At 41.6% G+C, this 20309-nt stretch overlaps 1 protein-coding gene across 1 annotated transcript in view; it reads right to left on the bottom strand.

Annotated features, from left to right (window-relative positions):
- trmo (tRNA methyltransferase O) overlaps positions 1 to 20309 on the bottom strand; it is a 38217-nt gene that overhangs the window by 3259 nt on the left and 14649 nt on the right. Inside the window, exons 4-5 of the mRNA XM_063049105.1 lie at positions 9180 to 9337; positions 7130 to 7870 (exon numbers count right to left, since the gene is read on the bottom strand). Coding sequence (XP_062905175.1) covers positions 7130 to 7870; positions 9180 to 9337 — 899 coding nt within the window. The remainder of the gene's footprint in view (positions 1 to 7129; positions 7871 to 9179; positions 9338 to 20309) is intronic.

Raw genomic sequence — 20309 nt, 5'->3', positions numbered from 1 at the left:
TTGTGAACCCTTTAGAATTTTCTCTATTTCTGCATAAATATGACCTAAAATGTGATCAGATCTTCATGGAGATCCTAAAACTAGATAAGGAGAACCTAACTGAACAAGTAACACAAAAAATATACTCTTTCATTTATTCATTGAGAATACCCAATATTACATGTATTTGTTGGAAAAAGTATGTAAACCTTGCTTACAGTAACTGGTGTGACCCCCTTGTATAGCAATAACTTCAACCAAAGGTTTCCAGCAACTATTGATCAGTCCTGCACATTGGCCTGGAGGAATTTTAGGCCATTTCTCCTTACAAAACTGCTTCAACTTTGGGATGTTGGTAGGCTTCCTTGCGTGAACTACTTATTTCATGACCTTCCACAACATTTCTATAGGATTAAGGCCAGGACTTTGATTCGGCCATAACAAAACATGAAGTTTCTTCTGCTTTAACCATTCTTTGGTAGGCTGACTTGTGTGTTTAGGGTCATTATCTTGCTGCACGACCCACTTTCTCTTGAGTTTCAGTTCACAGACAGATCCGCTGACATTTTCCTGTAGAATTTACTGGTACAATTCAGAATTCATAGTTCCTTAAATAATGGCAAGCATCCTGGTCCTGAGGCAGCAAAGCAGGCCCAAGCCATGACACTGCTGCCACCGTGTTTCACAGATGGGATGAGATTCTTATGCTGGAATGCAGTGTTTGCTTTTCACCAACTATAATGCTTCTCATTAAGTCAAAAAGTTCTATTTTGGACTCATCCGTTCACAGAACATTATTCCAATAGCCTTTGAGCTTATCCATGTGATCTTTAGCAAAAATTAGATGGGCACCAATGTTCTTTTTGGAGAGTAGTGGCTTTCACACCATTGTTGTTCAGTGTTTGCCTGATGGTAGACTAATGAACACTAACATTAGCCAAAACAAGAGAGGCCTGTAGCTCCTTAGATGTTACCCTGGGGTTCGTTGTGCCTTGCTCTCGGAGTGATTTTTGTTGGCCGACCACTCCTGGGGAGAGTAACAATGGTGTTGAATTTCTTCCATTTGTACACCATCTGCCCGACCATGGATTGGTAGAGCCGAAACTCTTTAAAAATGGTTTTCTATCCTTTTCTAGCTTGGTGAGCATCAACAACCTTTTTCAGAGGTTCTCAGAAATCTCCTTTGATCAAGGCATGGCTCACTTCCAAAAACCAGTGTGGTGAAGATCAGACTTTGATAGTGAAGACCCAGGTTTACATTCATTAAATAGGGCAAAACCTCCTACACTCACACCTGATAGACATCTCATCGATTGAAACACCCGACTCTAATTTCCCCCTTAAGTGAACTAGATGTTCACATACTTTTTCTAACAAATACATGTAATATTGCATTATTTTTCTCAATAAATGAACCATAATGTTTTTTCGTGTTATTTATTTAATTAGGTTCTCTATCTAGTTTTAGGACTTGCATGAAGATCTGATCACATTTTATGTCATTCTGATGCAGAAATAGAGAAAATTCTAAACAGGTCACAAACTTTCTGGTACCATACAAATGGGCTCCTGTAATACTATTAAATTCAAAAGACCAATATTTGTACAAAAGCTGGTTCCAATGTAAAGTAGAAATAGTATTTTTCTCTCTCTACTTTTAGTGATTATTCTTTCTTATCAATCTCTTGAAGCCATTCCTTGCAGTATTGTGAAGGTTATCATATAGAGATCAAAGTAAACTTTTTATCAAACTATATACATGTCACCATATACAACCCTGCAATTCAATTTCTTGCAGGCATACTCAGGAAGTTCAATAACCATAATAGAATCAACGAAAAAACGAAAAACTGCACCAACTGGGCAGATAACAGTGTGCAAAAGTCACACAAACAGTTCAAATGTGGGGGGGGGGGAGGGGGGGAGAGAGAGGAGATTAATAAATAAATAATAAATAAGCAAGCAATAAATACCAAGAACAAGAGATGAAGAGTCCTTGGAAGTGTGTCCACAAGTTGTGGGAACAGTTCAGTGATAGGGCAAGTGAAACTGGGTGAAGTGATCCCTCTGGTTCAAGAGCCCGATGGATGAGCAGTAACAACTGTTCCTGGACCTGGTGGAGAGCCCAGAGACTCCTGCACCTTTATTCTCATAGCAAAAGTGAGAAGAGTTCATGGGCTGGGTGGTGGACGTTCCTGATGAAGGACGCAGCTTTCCCAAGACAATGCTCCATGTAGATGTGCTCAATGGTGGAGAGGGCTTTACCTGTGATGGACGGGCCAAATCCATTAGTTTTTGTAGGATTTTCCATTCAAGGGCATTGGTGTTTCCACACCAGGCAGTCATGCAGCCAGTCAATATACTCTCCACCCCAAATCTATAGAAGATTGTCAAAGTGTTAGATGTCATGCCAAGTCTTCATAATCTTCCAAGGAAATAGAGGCATTGCCGTGCTTTCTTCATAATTGCTCTTGCGTGCTGGGCCCAGGACAGGACCTCTTATAAAATAACACCTAGAAATGTAAAAGTTGCTGACCCTCTCCACCTCTGATCCCCCCCCCCCCCCCCGATGAGGACTGGCTCTCATGGACTTCTGCTTTCCTCTCCTGAAGTCAATCATCAGCTCCTTGGTCTTGCTGACATTGAGTAAGTGGTTGTTGTTGTGGTACTGTTCAGTCAGATTGAAGGTCTACCTCCTATATGCTGATTTATCACTGCTTTTGATTTTGCCTATGGCAGTGGCGTCATCAGCAATCTTAAACATGGCATTCAAACTATGGCTAGCCACACAGTCCTAAGTATAAAGTGAGTAGAGCAGGGAGCTAAGCACACAGCCTTGTGGTGCACCTGTGTTGATGGAGATTGTGGAGAAGACATTGTTGCCAATACAAAATGACTAGGTCTGCAAGTGAGGAAATCGAGGATCCAATTGCATAAGGAAGTACTGAGGCCAAAGTCTTGAAGTTCATTGATCAGCTCTGAGAGGATGATAATATTGAATGCCGAGCTGTAGTCGATAAACAGCATCCTGACGTATACATCTTTGCTGTTCAGGTATTCCAGAGTTCAGTCAATGAAATGGCATCTGCTGTAGTCCTATTGTGCAGGTAGGCAAATTGGAGCAGATCCAAGTCACTTCTCAGGTATGAGGTACTGTGTATCATCAGTCTCTCAGAACAATTCATCGTCGTGGATGTAAATGCTACTGGACAATAATCACTGAGGCAGGTTACCACATTCTTAAGGCACCAGTATAACTAAAGCCTGTCTGAAGCAGGTGGGTACCTCAGACTGCCAAAGCAGGATCTCAGTGAACACTCCAGTCAGTTGATCTACACAGGTCTTCAGTACTCGGCCAGGTAACCCACCTGGGGGTATGCTTTCCGTGGGTTCACCCTCCTCACGTGGGCCTCAGAGACTGAAATCACAGGGTGATCATGGCTGTGGAAGTTCGTGATGGTTCCTCCAAGTTTTAACAAAGCGATCAAAGCAGCACAGACACAGGCCCTTTGGTGCATCTATCCCATGAAGAACTGTTATTCTATCTAGTCCCATTGACCTGCATCTAGGCCATAGCCCTCAATAACCCTCCTTATACAAAAACTGATCTTATATTACAATCATCTTGCTCCACCACTTTGTTTCATACTCACAGCACTCTGAGTGAAGAGGATCCCCTCAGGTTCCTTTTAAATATTTCACCTTTCACATTTAGCCCATGACCTCTTATACTAGTCTCATCCAACCTCAATGGAAAAACCCTGCTTGCATATCCCATCTATACCTCTAAGTTTTGTATAACTCTATTAAATCTCCCCTCTTTCTCCTATGCTCCATGAAATAAAGTCCTAACCTATTCAACCACTCTCTAAAACTCAGATTCTCAAGTCCCAGCAACATACTTGTAGATTTTCCCAGTCCTCTTTAAATCTCATTGATATGTTTCCTATTAGTCATCATCACCATCAGGTGCCGTGCCCAGTTTGAGCTCTGACTGCTATGGCCCACACACTCCTGTTTCAGGTCAAGTGGATCAATTCATTGGTATTCATTTCCAGTTCCCTAGCTGCTCTCTCCATCATTTGTCTTTGTCTTCTTCATGCTTTCTTCCCTTCAATCTTTCCCATAATTACCGTGCATTCTAACTCCTCTTTCCGAATCACATATCCAATGCATTCCTGGTAGGAGGCCAGAACTGCACATCTTTCCAGTTAAGCCTCACCGACACCTCATACAATTTCAACATAACAGCTCAACTCCTGTACTCAGTGCTTTGATTTATGAAGGCCAATGTGCTAAAAGCTCCCTTTACAACCTTATCAACCTGTGACACCCTTTTCAAGGAATTACAGATCTGTATCCCCAGGTCCCTCTGTTCCTCTGCACTCCTCAGTGCCCCAATATTCATTGTGCACGTCCTACCTAACGTTTGTCAACCCAAAATACAACACCTCACAATTATTTACATTAAATTCTATCAGCCATTTTAGCTGATCCATATCCTCCTGCAAGCTTTGCTTCCTTGCTGTCTACTACACCCCCCAATCTTGGTGTCATCCACAAATTTGCCGATCTAGTTTAACAGATTATCATCCAGATCAGTGAGATAGATGACAAACAAAGAAACCAACACCAGTACCTGCGGCACATCAATAGTCACAGGCCTCCAGTCAGAGGGACAACTACCTACTATTACTCTCTGGCTTCTCCCACGAAGCAAAGGTTGAACCCAGTTTACATCATCCTAAATACCAAGTGACTGCACCTTCTTGACCAACCTCCCATGCAGGACCTTATCAAAGGTCTTGCTGAAGTCCATGTAGGCAGTAGCCATTTCTTCATCAACTTTCCTAGTAAAAATCTTTGAAAAACTCTGTAAGATTGGTTAGACACAATGTACTACAAAGCCACGTTGACTATTCATAATCAGGCTGTCTATCCAAATACTTATATATTCTTTCCCTTAGAATACCTTCCAATGATTTACCCACTACTGACATCAGAATCCCTAGCTTATTATATTATTGTTTATTTTTAGAGCCTTTCTTGAACAACAGAACAACATTGGCTATCCTCCAGTCATCTGGTATCTCACCTATGGCTAAGGACATTTTATTTTATTTTATTTTTTTTAATTTTATTTTTATTTGGATAAGGAATTCACAATTATCATGTACTTTTTTCACACATATAACCTTTTCCATTTTTTTATATGTATAAAACTACAATTATTTATACATTCTTAAGTACACATTGAGATGATATAAAAGGAAAATAAACATTTAAATAGATAATTATGTACTGTGGTAAATCTAACCTATTAGGCTAAGTAATGAAATTAGTTGTTAAGAAAAATGGTAATAATAGTTTCCATACAACCCTTCCGGACCATTTCCACTGGTCCAAAATGTTGCATACAAGCCTATATACCAACCATTGTAGGTGTTTATATCCCAATTTGTTCATGCTTGTTCCTGCCCGCAGACATAATTATCCAATCCCTATGTACTTATTTACTTAATTTTTTCATTTTTTTTTATCCCTTTCCCAAATCTTTCCCTTTACTTGTGTTAATTCTCTATTTTCCAAAAAAAAAACAAACATTTAGAGTAGGGGTGTTTACGTTAGCAATATTACTGTGTTGATGAGAAGAGCAATATAAATCATTAGGAGAGTCATCTAAAGTCTGCTCGCATTGGGGTTATATATTCAATCCATTTATTCCAGATTTGATAAAATGTTTCTTTTTGAGTTCTCAGGGAGAAAGTCAACTTTTCCATTTTAAATATTTCCAAGATAATTTCGTACCAATCTTCTAATGTAGGTGGTATTGGAGTTAGCCATTTTCTAGTGATTGATTTCTTACTTGCCGCTAAGAGGGCCTGCAGCAACTTTACATCTTCCTTCTGTTCAAGGAACAATACATGCCCCAAATAGAGCGTCTCAAAGTTCAGAGGTATCTGGGACCTAAGTACCTTAACTAATGTTCTATGAATACCTTCCCAAAATAGACTTAATTTAGGGCAATCCCAGAAAATATGAAAATGATTCGCCTCCTTGGAGCCGCACCTTCTCCAACACATCACATTTTGCATCAGTTATAAAGATTTCTGCATCCATCTCCTTCATAAATACAGATTCAAAAAATCCATTTAAGATCTCCCCCATCTCTTTTGGCTCCATTTGTACGTAGATGACCCTCCTGATCTTCAAGCAGACCAATTTTGTCCCTTGCTATCCTTTTGCTCTCAGTCTATCTGTAGAGATCTTTAGGATTCTCCTTCACCTTGTCTGCCAGAGCAACCTCATGCCTTCCTTTAGGCCTCCTGATTTCCCTCTTTAATGTTCCAATGCATTTCTTATACTCAAGCACCTCGTTTGTCTCTTCCTGCTTATTCTTGCTATGCACCTCCTTTTCTTTCTTAACCAGGGCCTCAATATCCCTGGAAAACCAAGGTCCCCTAGACCTGTTATCCTTACCTTTTATTCTAACAGGAACATAAAAACACTGTGCTCTCAATATTTCACTTTTGAAGGCCTCCCACTTACCGTGCATCCCTTAGCCTGAAAACAATCCATCCTAATCTACACCTGCCAGATCTTTTACTGATACCATTAAAATTGGCCTTTCTTATCCTTCTCCATTATTACCCTGAAACTAACAGAATTTTGATCACTAGATCCAAGTGGTTCCTATACACATTCTTCTGACTTATGGACAAAATCAACTGATGGATGTATGTAAAAACAGAACCCGCTGATTATCTGGTGACCGGACAAATATTTAATACAGGTGTTCAAGATAATAGGCAAAAGAACTAGAGGGAAAATTAATTATTTTGTGCAGCTATTTGTGATTATCTGGAGTGGTCCTCTGAAAGAAAACTGGAAGCAGAATAGTAATTTTCAAATTGCAGCTGACTGGAAGCAACTAAAAAAAAACAAAAAAATCACAGGACCAAATGTGAGACAGTGGATAAAGAGCAATGCAGCCAAAAACTTTATCCAATAACTCTCAAGAGGCTAGTAACCTTATGAGTCATTACTATTATGATAGTTCCATTATTCAGTTGATGATACATCTGAAAGCAGAGATCTAGATTCTACATTCCAATTTCACTATTAATTGCTACTGCACCATCATTCATACCTGACCCTCCTGGAGCCTGAAACTGCTGCAAATCCATTTCTGCATGAGGAGTGAATCGAACCTTTAAGGAAGTCACAGGTGACTGTTTTATCCAAGTTGCAATATTGCCATTGGACAATTTATTCCAAGGTATGTTAATAGCAACATTATTTGTTTTCTTCCTCTTGCCGACTGTCAGAGATTTCTCAGGTTTAAGGCAACTTACTTCATCTTCTTCAGTTATGCAGTTTATAATATCACTGTGAACTAACTGGCTTTTGATTTTCTCCACGGTTAAGTGTATGCTTTCATAAGAAGCAATCCCTTTTCCAGCAAGCTGATCAACTTTCTCATTTAGTTGATGTTCACAATACTTCTCTTTTTTGGGGTTATTCTTGGTAGTTGGTAGTGACATTTTCCCGACCTTGCCTTTTTCATCCATTATCTCGCCATCTGTCCTTCTAAATGGGCATGTGGTATCTTTGGGAGAATGTTCTACCTGATCAATAGCACGATCGGCTACTACCTTTGAAGCCACTTTGACATGGATTGATCGCTTATCCTCACTCTCCTCAGTTACCTTCCCAGAGATCAGATTGGGTATTCCTTGGCATTGCTCTTCTGGCACAAAAACCTCTTGACTCTCATTTACATTATCCATTGGGTCAACCCTAGGTGTGTCATAATCTGGAATATATGGTTTAATATCCAGTACTGGTGTTCCTTGTATCATGTCAATTCCCGAAAGATAAAGAGTGTCACCTGTAAAAGGTTTGGAAATTACACAGTATTAAACACAAATAAAAATCAGTATTCATTGTTAAGCATGAGTATCCACAATATTAAAAATCGGACTGAATCAATTTGATCTATTTTTGATAGAATACAATTTAAAACATTAACATAGAGTCAAAGTTGATGTGAACTGGGATCTCCAAATCCGGGAGAAACTGATCCAAAGATAACTTTCAAGGTTGCTTCAATTAAGAAACAATTTCACCTGAATAATGTAATCCCAACCTTCCCACGTCAGAACATGTGTAACACACTTAAATCTCCAAGTTTCCCGACAAATCCTATATTAACTTGATTTTGAATTCGATCACTGTTAATCATTACTGGCTCAGAATTTTGGAATGATCCATAGAGAAACCTCACTACACATGCTGCAGCTGTTTCAAGCGGTGGTTATTCAGCACTTTTAAAGGCAAGTAGGGACAAGAGATGAGTCCCAGGAGTATCAAAGTCCTCTATATGGCATGTGAACTACAAAATTTCCACTGCTTCCCTCCAGCTCTCACAACCTCCATTATGGGCACTGGCAATTTTTCAAAGGTTAATAGCACTGTTATTCAGATTCCTTTCACTGATCGTTTAACCAGTTTGACACTCTTAGTGATTTAATGACTATTCATTTTTTTAGTATGGAAACTGCAATTGCTCATAAAGCAAACATTCTGTCATTAAGAAAAGTTCCATCCTCAGACTTAAAATTTATTACTGCCTCCTTAATCTGGAATTCATGCAGACAGCACTAAGATCTTCACTCGCAAACAACAGGAATTCTGCAGATGCTGGAAATTCAAGCAACACACATCAAAGTTGCTGGTGAACGCAGCAGGCCAGGCAGCATCTGTAGGAAGAGGTACAGTTGACGTTTCAGGCCGAGACCCTTTGTCAGGACTAACTGAAGGAAGAGTTAGGGACAAGAGGTGAGTCCCAGAAGTACCAAAGTCCTCTAGATGGCATGTGAACTACAAAATTTCCACTGCTTCCCTCCAGCCCTCACAACCTCCATTATGGGCACCGGCAATTTTTCAAGGGTTAATAGCATTGTTATTCAGATTCCTTTCACTGATCGTTCTTCCTTCAGTTAGTCCTGACGAAGGGTCTCGGCCTGAAACGTCGACTGTACCTCTTCCTAGAGATGCTGCCTGGCCTGCTGCGTTCACCAGCAACTTTGATGTGTGTTGCTAAGATCTTCACTTCTGCTTTTCTGTTTTGAATGAAGTCTTACTGTATGCAGCAATGCAGTCTAGCACCAACACTGAATATATTTGAAGCAGCTTACCTTCAATCTTATCAAGCTTCCCCAATGTTAAACCTACTGCATTGGGACGGTGTGGACTTCTTGTAGAAAACACTCCAGTTTTTAGTCCATTCAGTCGAGGTGGTTTGACTTTAGCTTTATAGCTTTGATGCCCATTCTTGTGAAAAATAAAGATAATCCTGTATAAATCAATTGTTCCACATTTAAAATTTAGATATTTAATCACATATTCAAGCAAAGAATAAGATTATTCATTGGTACAGAAATTTTTAAAGAGTATAGAACTTGTGTTGCAATATACCTATTGATTATTGATGGGATAATATAAAATGACTCCCGCACAGTGATTGCAGTATTCTGTAAATTAAGATATAGCCTTTAGTAATATACAACCACCACCATCTAAAAGACGAGAACAGCAGATACCTGGGAACACCACCATTTGGAAATCCCCCCTCCAAGTCACTCACCATTCTGATTTGGAAACATATCACCATTCCTTCATTGTCGCCTGGTCAAAATCATGGAACTCCCCCCCTAACAGCACTGTGGGTACCTACACCTTAGGGACAGCAGTGGTTCAAAAAGGCAGCTCATCATCACCTTCTCAAGGGCAACTAGGGATGGGCAATAAACACTAGCTTAGCTGGTGACGCCCATTATCTCATAAACGAATAAATAAAACACAAACATAACAGAAACAGCCACTCATACTTAATATATCATTCAATGAATTTTAAGGCTAATCTTTTATCTTAGCAGCACTTTACTGCACTAACCACATATCCCTTAAGTCCCCTGAATCTGAATACCTCACAGCTGTTGTTATATCAGTGTCTCTGAACTGTACAACATAGAAACAGGACCTTCAGCCCAATTCGCCCCCGATACCCATGTACATTAATCCCATTTGCACACGTTAAGCTCATACCCCTCTTCTTTCCTATCCAGGGATTTATCCAAGTATTCCCTTACCCATTCGTCCCTCCCCACTGATTTCCCTTTTGGCATATATACCTGCAAGTGACAGAAATGCTACACCTACTCATTCGCCTACTCCCTTACTTTTATTCAGAGTCCCAAGCAGTCTTCCCAGGTGAGGCAACACTTCACCGATGAATCTGTTGGTGTTGTTTATTGTACCCAGTGCTTCCAATGAGGCCTCTTCTACCCAATGTGAATCTGTGGAACTACTTTTTCAAGCAATTCCGCTCCTTGTGCCAAAAGTGGAATTTCCCTGTGGCCTATCCTCATTCCAATTCCGATATTTAAAATCCTATCCCCATCGCTATTCCGACATGATGATCCATGGACTCCTCTTTTGCCATGATGAGGCCATTCTCTGGGTACAGGAGCAACATCTCATATTCTGTGTAGCTGGCCTCCAACCTGATGGCATGACCATTGATGTCTCCTCCCAGTAACTGATCCCTTCTCCCTTCCCTCTTATATTCCCCACTCTGGCTTCTTAACTTTTTTCCTCACCTGCCTATGACCACCCCCTAGTGCCTCTCCTTACCCTTTCTCCTATGGTCCACTCTCCTCACCCATCAGATTCCTTTTTCTTCAGCACTTTCCCTATCCCTCCCACCTGGATTCACCTATCACTTTCCTGCATGTCTTCCTTTTCCTCCACCCCACCATTTCATTCTGGCGTCTTCCCCTTTCTTTCCAGTCCTGTTGAAGGGCCTCAGCCCGAAACTTCGAATGTTTTTCATAGATGCTGCCTGACCTGCTGAGTCTCTCAAACATTTTGTGCATTGCTCTGTCTACTCAATGCCTTTTAAACATTGTAACACATACCAAAGATGTACCAGTTGGCAGGTTAATTGCTCATTGCAAATTGTCCCGTCATTAGGCAAGGGTTGCCAGGTGGTGCGGCTCAAAGGGCCAGAAGGGCCAATTCCGCATGGCATCACAATAAATAAATAAACAAATGTATCTAGCTCTACCATTTCCTCTGGCAACTTGTTCTATATATTCAGTACCTTCTATATGGAAAACATGGCCCTCATATCCCCTACTTCAAATAAGAAGTACTCAGTCTATCGAATCTCTCCTTAGTAGAGCTAATAGGACTTGATGTTTCAATCCCTCTGATAAGTTGGCACTCTCGATGTTGGCAGTGGGCTTGGAGTGATGACAAGGAGGGTAGGTACCTCATCAGGGTCATCAGATGGGCACCCTCCTTCTTTGATGTTTCATGATAAGCCCACGGCATCTCCAGAGGGCTCAATGATGCTACCTAGCGTCCCAGACACCCCCCCCCTCAGTTTCATACCCTCCTGTCTTCATTTTGCAGCCCAGTTGCTGTCTTTCCTTTTAATCCAAATCCAATTGCTGCTTTCTTCTGCTGCATTTGACAAAGACTTGATTGCTTGTTGGAGTGAATAACCCTCACCCCCATCTTCTTCAATAGACTGGTCATAGATGTAGCCATGAATCCCGTGCATCCCACTTCTACAGGGAAAATCTTGGTCTTCCAGCCGTTCTGGGCAGCTTCAGTTGCCAGTTCAGAGTACTTGGTCTTTTTTCCTCTCATAAGCTTCTTCAACACCATCTTCCCCTGGTACTTGGCAATTCCACAACATATGCCAACTTGGCTGTTATGGACCACAGGACCATGTCTGGCCCGAGTGTTGTAGCCACAATGTCTGGAGGGAACATAAGCTTTCTTTCCTCCCAAGTCCACGTCCATTTTCCAATCCCGAGCAACCTGCAGAATGCTTACCTCTTTTGATGTTATATGGTGCTCTAGAGGTTGGCCTGCTGGTACAAATCGTGTGATGTGAACATTTCTTGCCGATGTTTGTGGGAGAGCATTTGTGATGATTCGCCTCTGTTCCAAGATTGATGCCAGCTGTCTGAGAACTTGGTTATGCTGCCAAGTATACCGCTCCTGCCTGAGGCTCATGATGCATCCTGTTAAAATGTACCTTAGTGATGCAGGTGCTTGACAAAGAGAGCAAGCGGGGTCTTCTCCCCACCACTGGTTCAGGTTCTGGGGTGTGGGTAAGAGGTCATAAGTGGCTCTGATGACAAAACTTAGCCGAGATCCCTCCATCTCCCAGATGTCACGCCAGCTGAGTTTCCTCTTTTCCAGGCTCTCCCAATTAGTCCATTGACCCTGCTTGGCCATTGAGATGGCTCTGCTTCCTCCTGTCTTCTCACCTCCTCCACCATGAGCCGTCTCTTCTGCACTGATGTTGCCTTGTGCCACTGAGGAGATATTGGGACGAGCCCAAGCCCGGTTCTCCCAATTTGGACTTGGCCAACCACATCCCTGAAGCAAAGAGCAAACTTAGCACTCTGAACGGCTTCAGATGGGGTTCACTTCCTCCCCGTTGCCACACGGGGGGCTGCTGTTCGAATAACAGTATCTTCAGATTCAGCGAGGGTCATGACCAATCTTGCTTTGGTGCATTTGAATTCTTCCACAAAACTTGTAACTGGTAATTCTAATTTGCCGTTCCCATACAGTCCAACAGGACTTAAGCATCGTGGAAGTTTCACATGTGTGCTGATCACTCTTTCGAACTTTTCCACCTTGTTGCTAGGGATTTCATACACCGTTAAAGTCCACGAGTCTTGGGAGTATGCCGAACTGGAAGCACCACAGCTTGAGTTTTCCTGGCAGCCAGGTCTTGTTGATGCAAGCTATGTACATGATGGTGTCCTTTTTTAGTTGTTTAAACTGCTCAGTGTCCTTGAGCTTAGCATCATACCATCAGCCCAAGCTCTTCACTGGCAAACAACAGGAATTCTGCAGATGCTGGAAATTCAAGCAACACACATAAAAGTTGCTGGTGAACGCAACAGGCCAGGCAGCATCTCTAGGAAGAGGTGCAGTCGACGTTTCAGGCCGAGACCCTTCGTCAGGACTAACTGAAGGAAGAGTGAGTAAGGGATTTGAAAGTTGGAGGGGGGGGGAGATCCAAAATGATAGGAGAAGACAGGAGGGGGAGGAATGGAGCCAAGAGCTGGACAGGTGATAGGCAAAAGGGATATGAGAGGATCATGAGACAGGAGGTCCCGGAAGAAAGACGGCGGGGGGTGGGGGGGACCTAGAGGATGGGCAAGGGGTATATTCAGAGGGACAGAGGGAGAAAAAGGAGAGTGAGAGAAAGAATGTGTGTATAAAAATAAGTAGCAGATGGGGTACGAGGGGGAGGTGGGGCATTAGCGGAAGTTAGAGAAGTCGATGTCCATGCCATCAGGTTGGAGGCTACCCAGACGGAACATAAGGTGTTGTTCCTCCAACCTGAGTGTGGCTTCATCTTTACAGTAGAGGAGGCCGTGGATAGACATGTCAGAATGGGAATGGGATGTGGAATTAAAATGTGTGGCCACTGGGAGATCCTGCTTTCTCTGGCGGACAGAGTGTAGGTGTTCAGCAAAGCGGTCTCCCAGTCTGTGTCGGGTCTCGCCAATATATAAAAGGCCATATCGGGAGCACCGGACGCTGTATATCACCCCAGCCGACTCACAGGTGAAGTGTTGCCTCACCTGGAAGGACTGTTTGGGGCCCTGAATGGTGGTAAGGGAGGAAGTGTAAGGGCATGTGTAGCACTTGTTCCGCTTACACGGATAAGTGCCAGGAGGGAGATCAGTGGGGAGGGATGGGGGGGACGAATGGACAAGGGAGTCGCGTAGGGAGCGATCCCTGCGGAAAGCAGAGAGGCGGGGAGGGAAAGATGTGCTTAGTGGTGGGATCCCATTGGAGGTGGCGGAAGTTACGGAGAATAATATGTTGGACCCGGAGGTTGGTGGGGTGGTAGGTGAGGACCAGGGGAACCCTATTCCTAGTGGGGTGGCGGGAGGATGGAGTGAGAGCAGATGTACGTGAAATGGGGGAGATGCGTTTAAGAGCAGAGTTGATAGTGGAGGAAGGGAAGCCCCTTTCTTTAAAAAAGGAAGACATCTCCCTCGTCCTAAAATGAAAAGCCTCATCCTGAGAGCAGATGCGGCGGAGACGGAGGAATTGCGAGAAGGGGATAGCATTTTTGCAACAGACAGGGTGAGAAGAGTAGTCCATATAGCTGTGAGAGTCAGTAGGCTTATAGTAGACATCAATGGATAAGTAGACATAGTAGACATCACTGGCATTTCTGAAACAGTTAGCACAGGTGTTCCGTCAATATGAAATCTTTGATCCGTGACTTGACCTTTGACAATGGATTTACTTCTGCACTAGCTGGCTTGATCTTCATCCTCGCCCATATGATGTTTTGATGAAGCTTTTCCAGAAGTCTCTTGGTGCAGGGGACAGTTGTTGTCAGTATTGTTATATCATCCATATAGGCTCATATCAGTGGTTACCGTTGACCAAACTGTAGCCGTTTTCCTCCCGCAACCCATTTTAAAGCTCTGATAATAAGCTCCATTGCCATAGTGAAGGCCAATGGGGAGATGGTGCACCCCGCCACGATGCCAATTTCCGGTGGTTACCAAGCTGTGGTGAAGTCTGTGTTGTGAGACAAACTTGCAGATCCTGGAAGTAGTGTTTTACCAGATTTGTCATTGTTGCAGGCACCTGAAAAAATTCAAAACAGTCCACAGTAGAGAATGAGGAAATGATCCATAGGCATTGGCCTGGTCAAGGAACAAGACATGCAGATCCTTTCCTTCTTTCTTAGCCACCTGGATTTGATGCCATATGACACTGGTATGTTCAAGGCATCCCGAGAAGCCTGCTATGCCAGCCTTTTGGATTGACGTATCAATTAAATGGTGTTGTTTCAGATACTTTGTAAGTCTTTGCGCCAACACGCAGAAGGAGATCTTACCTTCTATGTTCAGAAGGCTTATTTGGTGAAACTGTTCGATGGTGGACAAATTCTTTTCTTTCGGGATCAGAACTGCCCCCTGCTCTTCTCCAGGCTTTGGGGATCACTTGCTTTTCCCACGCAATCCTCGTGTTTCTCCAGAGAAATTTCAGAATATCCGGGGTGTTCTTGTAGAGACAATACGGAATACCATTAGGGCCTGGCACTGATGCCGATCTTGCCTTCTTCACTGCCTCTTTCACCTCATTCAGCTTGGGAGGGCTGATGTTAATTGATGTTGTGAGGGTGAGATTGGTGGAATGTCATCTCTTAGCTCATCAGTGTGGATGGTTCCGAGATATCTTTCAACCTCTTATTTTGATACTTTCAAGAATCTGCTTTTCTCTTTTGTGAAAATGCCTTTCACATACTTAAAGGGATCTTTAAGAAGTCTGTTGTTTTCTCCTTTTTGTGTCGTTTCCTTAAATTCTCTGCTCTACACAGCTTCGAGTGCATCTGTTTCAGGTCCTCTTGAAGGAGGTTGATGCCCTCCCTTTCTTCTGCTGTTGCTTTTTTCCACGACTTTCTCAGGCCTCTTCTTTCTTTGAAAGTTGTTGGACTTCCTGGAGACGACAGAATTTGGGGGGAGGAGGCATATCTTCCCTGCTGACTTGTTCCTTCACTCCAAGTTTCTCCTTTCCATAGCTATAAATCAGGTCGCCCATTTTCTCCAAATTCTTTTCTGCTGATCCCTTGATGCCACTTAAGATCAGGTTCACATCTGCATTGATGGTTTCCCACTCCTCACTGTTAGACTTTGGCCATTTCACCAACGGCTTACGTCCTTACATGCTTTCCACTTTACAATGTGCCTGGCTATGTCTTGAACTACAGCTTGTGCCTGAAACTTCTTCCACATCTCGTAGGGTGCTGATACTCCAAGGACTGTGGGTTTCTTCCCGCCACTGAGTTTCAACCGACTGATTTGACCTTCCTCTTAACAGAATCTGGTCAATGCGGGGCCCTGGGTTGGAGATTTTCAAGCATTTCTTCTGTCCTTGATGAATTTTAAGACCACGAATTGATACTACTTTAGTCCAGCCACACCTACAGGTCCGAAGAACATCTCCAGCTGCTGGTTTCTCAAGAGTATTGCCACTTTTTTGATTTACTGTCATGTCCATGCCAAGGTTCGTTACCGGGAGGTCAGTCAGTGAATCTTCTTGTGCACCCGCTCTCGCAGACTCTAGGGGTATACTTCTCTTTAAACTTCCTGTAGCCAAGTGAGGGAGGCTCTTGTGCCCTGACAAGGTGACGGAGCCTGCTAATATGGGTAGCTAGCCCGTAACAGCCCTGTTGGGGTCTATTTCCTCCTCAGCTGTCTCTCCAGCTGTCACACGGTCATATAAATAAAGCCCTCGAATTCTGGCGCATTATGATGGATACCATCTGCACTCTTTGAATGCAACCACATCCTTCCTGTAGTGTAACAACCAGAACTGCACACAATACTCCAAGTGCAGTCTGACCAATACTCTGAACAAATCATGAAGCAGACCCATCCAGCAAATTTTGTACTTAAATGCCAGACTGATGGTGGAGAAAATCTTTCTAACTTTCAAGGAAAGTCATCATCATATTAAAATAATCCACTCTACATATTAGATAAACTTAACATATTTGCATATATTTTGTTTTCAAACTGTGGTCTTGTATCAATACTCGAGTCGGCCAGTGATACAGTGGCATCAGCGCTGGACTTCGAGGTGGATGGTCCTGCGCTGGAATCTGGCCAGGTCCCAACTGGATAGCAGCAGTATCTGCGCGGAAGAAAGGTCTGGCAATTTGCTTCCGTATCTTGCCACAAAAACCCGATGGACAACTACACTATCCATAGGGTTGCCATGAGTCAACAATGACTTGACTGCACTCAACAACACTTACAAAAATTATATTATCATTCTCAACATCCCCAGTAGAAAATTTTATGACAAGGAACTAGAAAACTATATTACAAGGCTCTATTGTTCTCATGGAGTCTTTCAGAATGAGGCTACAAGTCAGCGCCTCTCTTATTTTTTTTTCCCACTTTGCTCTTTAGTCCAAGGACATATTCACTTATCCTAGCTGGGAACCGTATCAAAAAGGAATGCTGATCGGAGATTTTAAAAAAATACACTGTAATGCTGGTGCTCCAATTTCTTACAGCATTGTCTTCCTCTGGGAGTGTACAGTTCCTAAATTTGAACATATTGCTACAGTTTTATTTTCTTTCTGAAAATTAATACCCAAGTTACAGAAAGTGATCACTGTAAAGCATTAAAGCAGGAGCTATATTTCATGGTAGAGTAGCCCAGCCGCTTGTATTGGAATCCAGACATTCCTGAGACAATGCAAATATAAGCTAAAAGAAGAAAATGAATTGGTTTGTTATCTGCAGCATTCCTGATTGGAATCTAAGGGCTCAGATATACAAATGGCCAGAAACAAATAAAAGCTCCAAATTAATTTATAGACATTTACACTGGAATAGCAGAGAAGCTTTGTTAGGCAACACTCCACATAAATTTCTCATCTCCATAAAAACATCACAGAAAAGACAGAATCTGATAATTTATGTTCAAGTTTAAATTGGTTACAGTCATTTTCTCTAAAAAAAAAATAGGAGGGTGATGTGTCAACCTGAGGTTTATAATGTAACAGGGAAAATACTTGCAAACTGAGAACCCAAAACTAGGAAGTCAAAAATAAGATATAGTCACTAAATAATACAATGGGGTTTTCAGGGGACGAACTTCTTAGAATGTGGAATTCTCTTCCAGAATATGCTTAAAACAAACTGGGCAGATTCATTACAGTGAAGCTTGGTAGCAAAAAGGAGAAAGGAATTAAAAAGGCCAGTGTGAAGGGGTTTGAAGCAGTTGATTTGATACACAAATAGTAGGATAATTAAGTTGAACTGAATAGCTTGTTTTTGCAATGTAGGTTCAACGTATAAAGAATTATTTTAAAATACATCATAGTTATGTCATAATGTACAACCTTATTTACATCCCAAAATCTTATCATTCATTGTATTTATAAAATCAAATGTACTGATTACCCACCTACTCTAGAAAGAGAAATAATTAAATATATTACATTCAGTTGATCCACTGGAATAAACTAAAGCTTCAACAATCTAATAAATAATTCACCCAAATCCTTAGCTGGATATGTGCATTCACCCATTCCAGTGTATAACTAAGTAAAGTTGACCAGCTATCAAACCACAATATATTTCCAATTATTTATTTCTGAGATTATGATGCAAGCTTGGAAACTGAGTATTTTAAAATCCCATCAATGTAAGTTGTGAAATTGAATTTGCTAATATTGGTGACATTCTCAACAAGAAGGTGACATGGATATTGGATTTTCATGAAAGTGATTTATTTATTTTGTTTATTGAGATACAGTGCACGCAGAGTAGGCTCTTCCAACCCTTCGGGCCAAGCTGCCCAGCAATCCCCAATAATCCTAGTCTAATCACAGAACTTTTTAAGCTACCAACCGGAGCACCCGGAGGAAACCCACCTGGTCACGGGGAGAACGTATAAACTCCTTATAAGCAGCAGCAGAAATGAACCCAGGTCGCTGGTATCGTGAAGTGCAGTGCTAACCACTATGCACCATGCCACCCAAATAATACTGGTTCATGCAAGTCAGGTAAGGGAACCTATGATACCAGAGGTGGCATAAAAAACTACTGTACTTTATCAGATTTACTCAAAGTGTGATTGAGTAACATAGTTGCACTAACAATCACAATGAAGCACAATAGAACATAGCCCAATAACACCAATACAGAGTAAAAATGTGCACTAAATATGCCCTGCCAATTTTATACAAATGGATCAGTACAGCAGCTAACATGATCAAAGATCCCCACCAACCTTGGACATTGTCTCTTCTCTCCTTTCCCATCAGGTGGTAGATGGAAAAGCTTGAAAGCAAGTACCAACAGGTTCAAGGACAGCTTCTATCACGCTGTAATCAGACATTCGAACATAGCTCTTGTATGACAAGATAGATTCTAGCCTACAATCTACTCTACTATGATCTTGCACTTTATAATCTACACTGCACTTTTTCTATAGCTTTGACATTTTATTTTTAATTGTTATTGTTTTACCTTGTTCTACCTCAATGCACTCCTGTGATGATTTGATCTATATGAACAGAATGCAATTTAAGCTTTTCACTGTATTTCCGTAAAAGTGACAATAATAAACTAGTAATAACGAAAGTAAAGATCACAATACAATAAAAAATTACAGGAAAATGCCAGGAGTCAGATTTTTTTTAGCTGAAATTTCAGTACTTAAAGTGTATTGACCAATCAGGTTGCCAAAAAGTGCTACTGTTGGATCGAATGAGCTTGCTGACAGACAACATTTCCAGTCAATTAACCAATTTCACAAAACATTTAATCCTTTTGTTATAATCAAGTGATTTTCCTAAAGAATAAAATGACTTCATATCAATTCAAAAGGGAAATTGGAAGTTGTTTTTCATTGAAATTAACATTATATTAAAATTGTATAACAAAACTTGAGAGACACTGCAGTCAACGTACCCTCGAATTTTCTTTACAGCTATGTGGACCAATCATTGAGTTATAGAGTCAGTCGTAGAAAACTACAGCACAGAAACAGGCCCTTTGGCCCATTTAGTCCATGCCAAACAGTTTAAACTGCCTAGTCCCATGACCTGCATAGACCAAAATTCTCCCATCCATGCACCTATCCCAAACTTCTCTTAAACATTGAAAAGGAATCCATCATTCACCCTGGCCGCTTGCTCCGCACTCTCACCACGCTCTGAGTGAAAAAAGTTTCCCCTCATGTTCTTCTTAATCATTTCACCTTTTAACTTGAACTCTGCCTCTATCAAATCTCCCCTCAATCTTCAACGTTCTGGGGAATAAAGTTCTAACTTATTCAACCTTTCCTTATAACTCAGGTCCTCAAGTCCCAGCAACATTCTTGTAATTTTTCTCTGCACTCTTTCAATCTTATTTACATTTTTCCTATAGATAAGTAACCAAAACTGCACACAATACTCCAAATTAGACTTTATCAACGTCTTATACAACTTCAACATAATATCCCTATGCTTCTACTCAATACTTTGATCCAATGTGCCAAAAGCTTTCTTTACGACACTATCAATGAATTATGGGCCTGTATTCCGAGATACCTTTGTTTTACTGCTCATGTGTAAGACCTACCCTGGTATGTCCTCCCAAAGTGCAAAACTTCACACTTGTCTGCATTAAGTTCCATCTGCCATTTTTCAGCCCATTTTTCCAGCTGGTTCAGATCCCACTTCAAGCTTTAATAGT

The sequence above is a fragment of the Mobula hypostoma genome, chromosome 5 (genome assembly GCF_963921235.1).
Source record: "Mobula hypostoma chromosome 5, sMobHyp1.1, whole genome shotgun sequence".
Taxonomy (NCBI): Eukaryota; Metazoa; Chordata; class Chondrichthyes; order Myliobatiformes; family Myliobatidae; genus Mobula; species Mobula hypostoma.
Note: the sequence above shows the minus strand (reverse complement) of the source record. Positions and strands in the feature narration are given on the sequence as shown.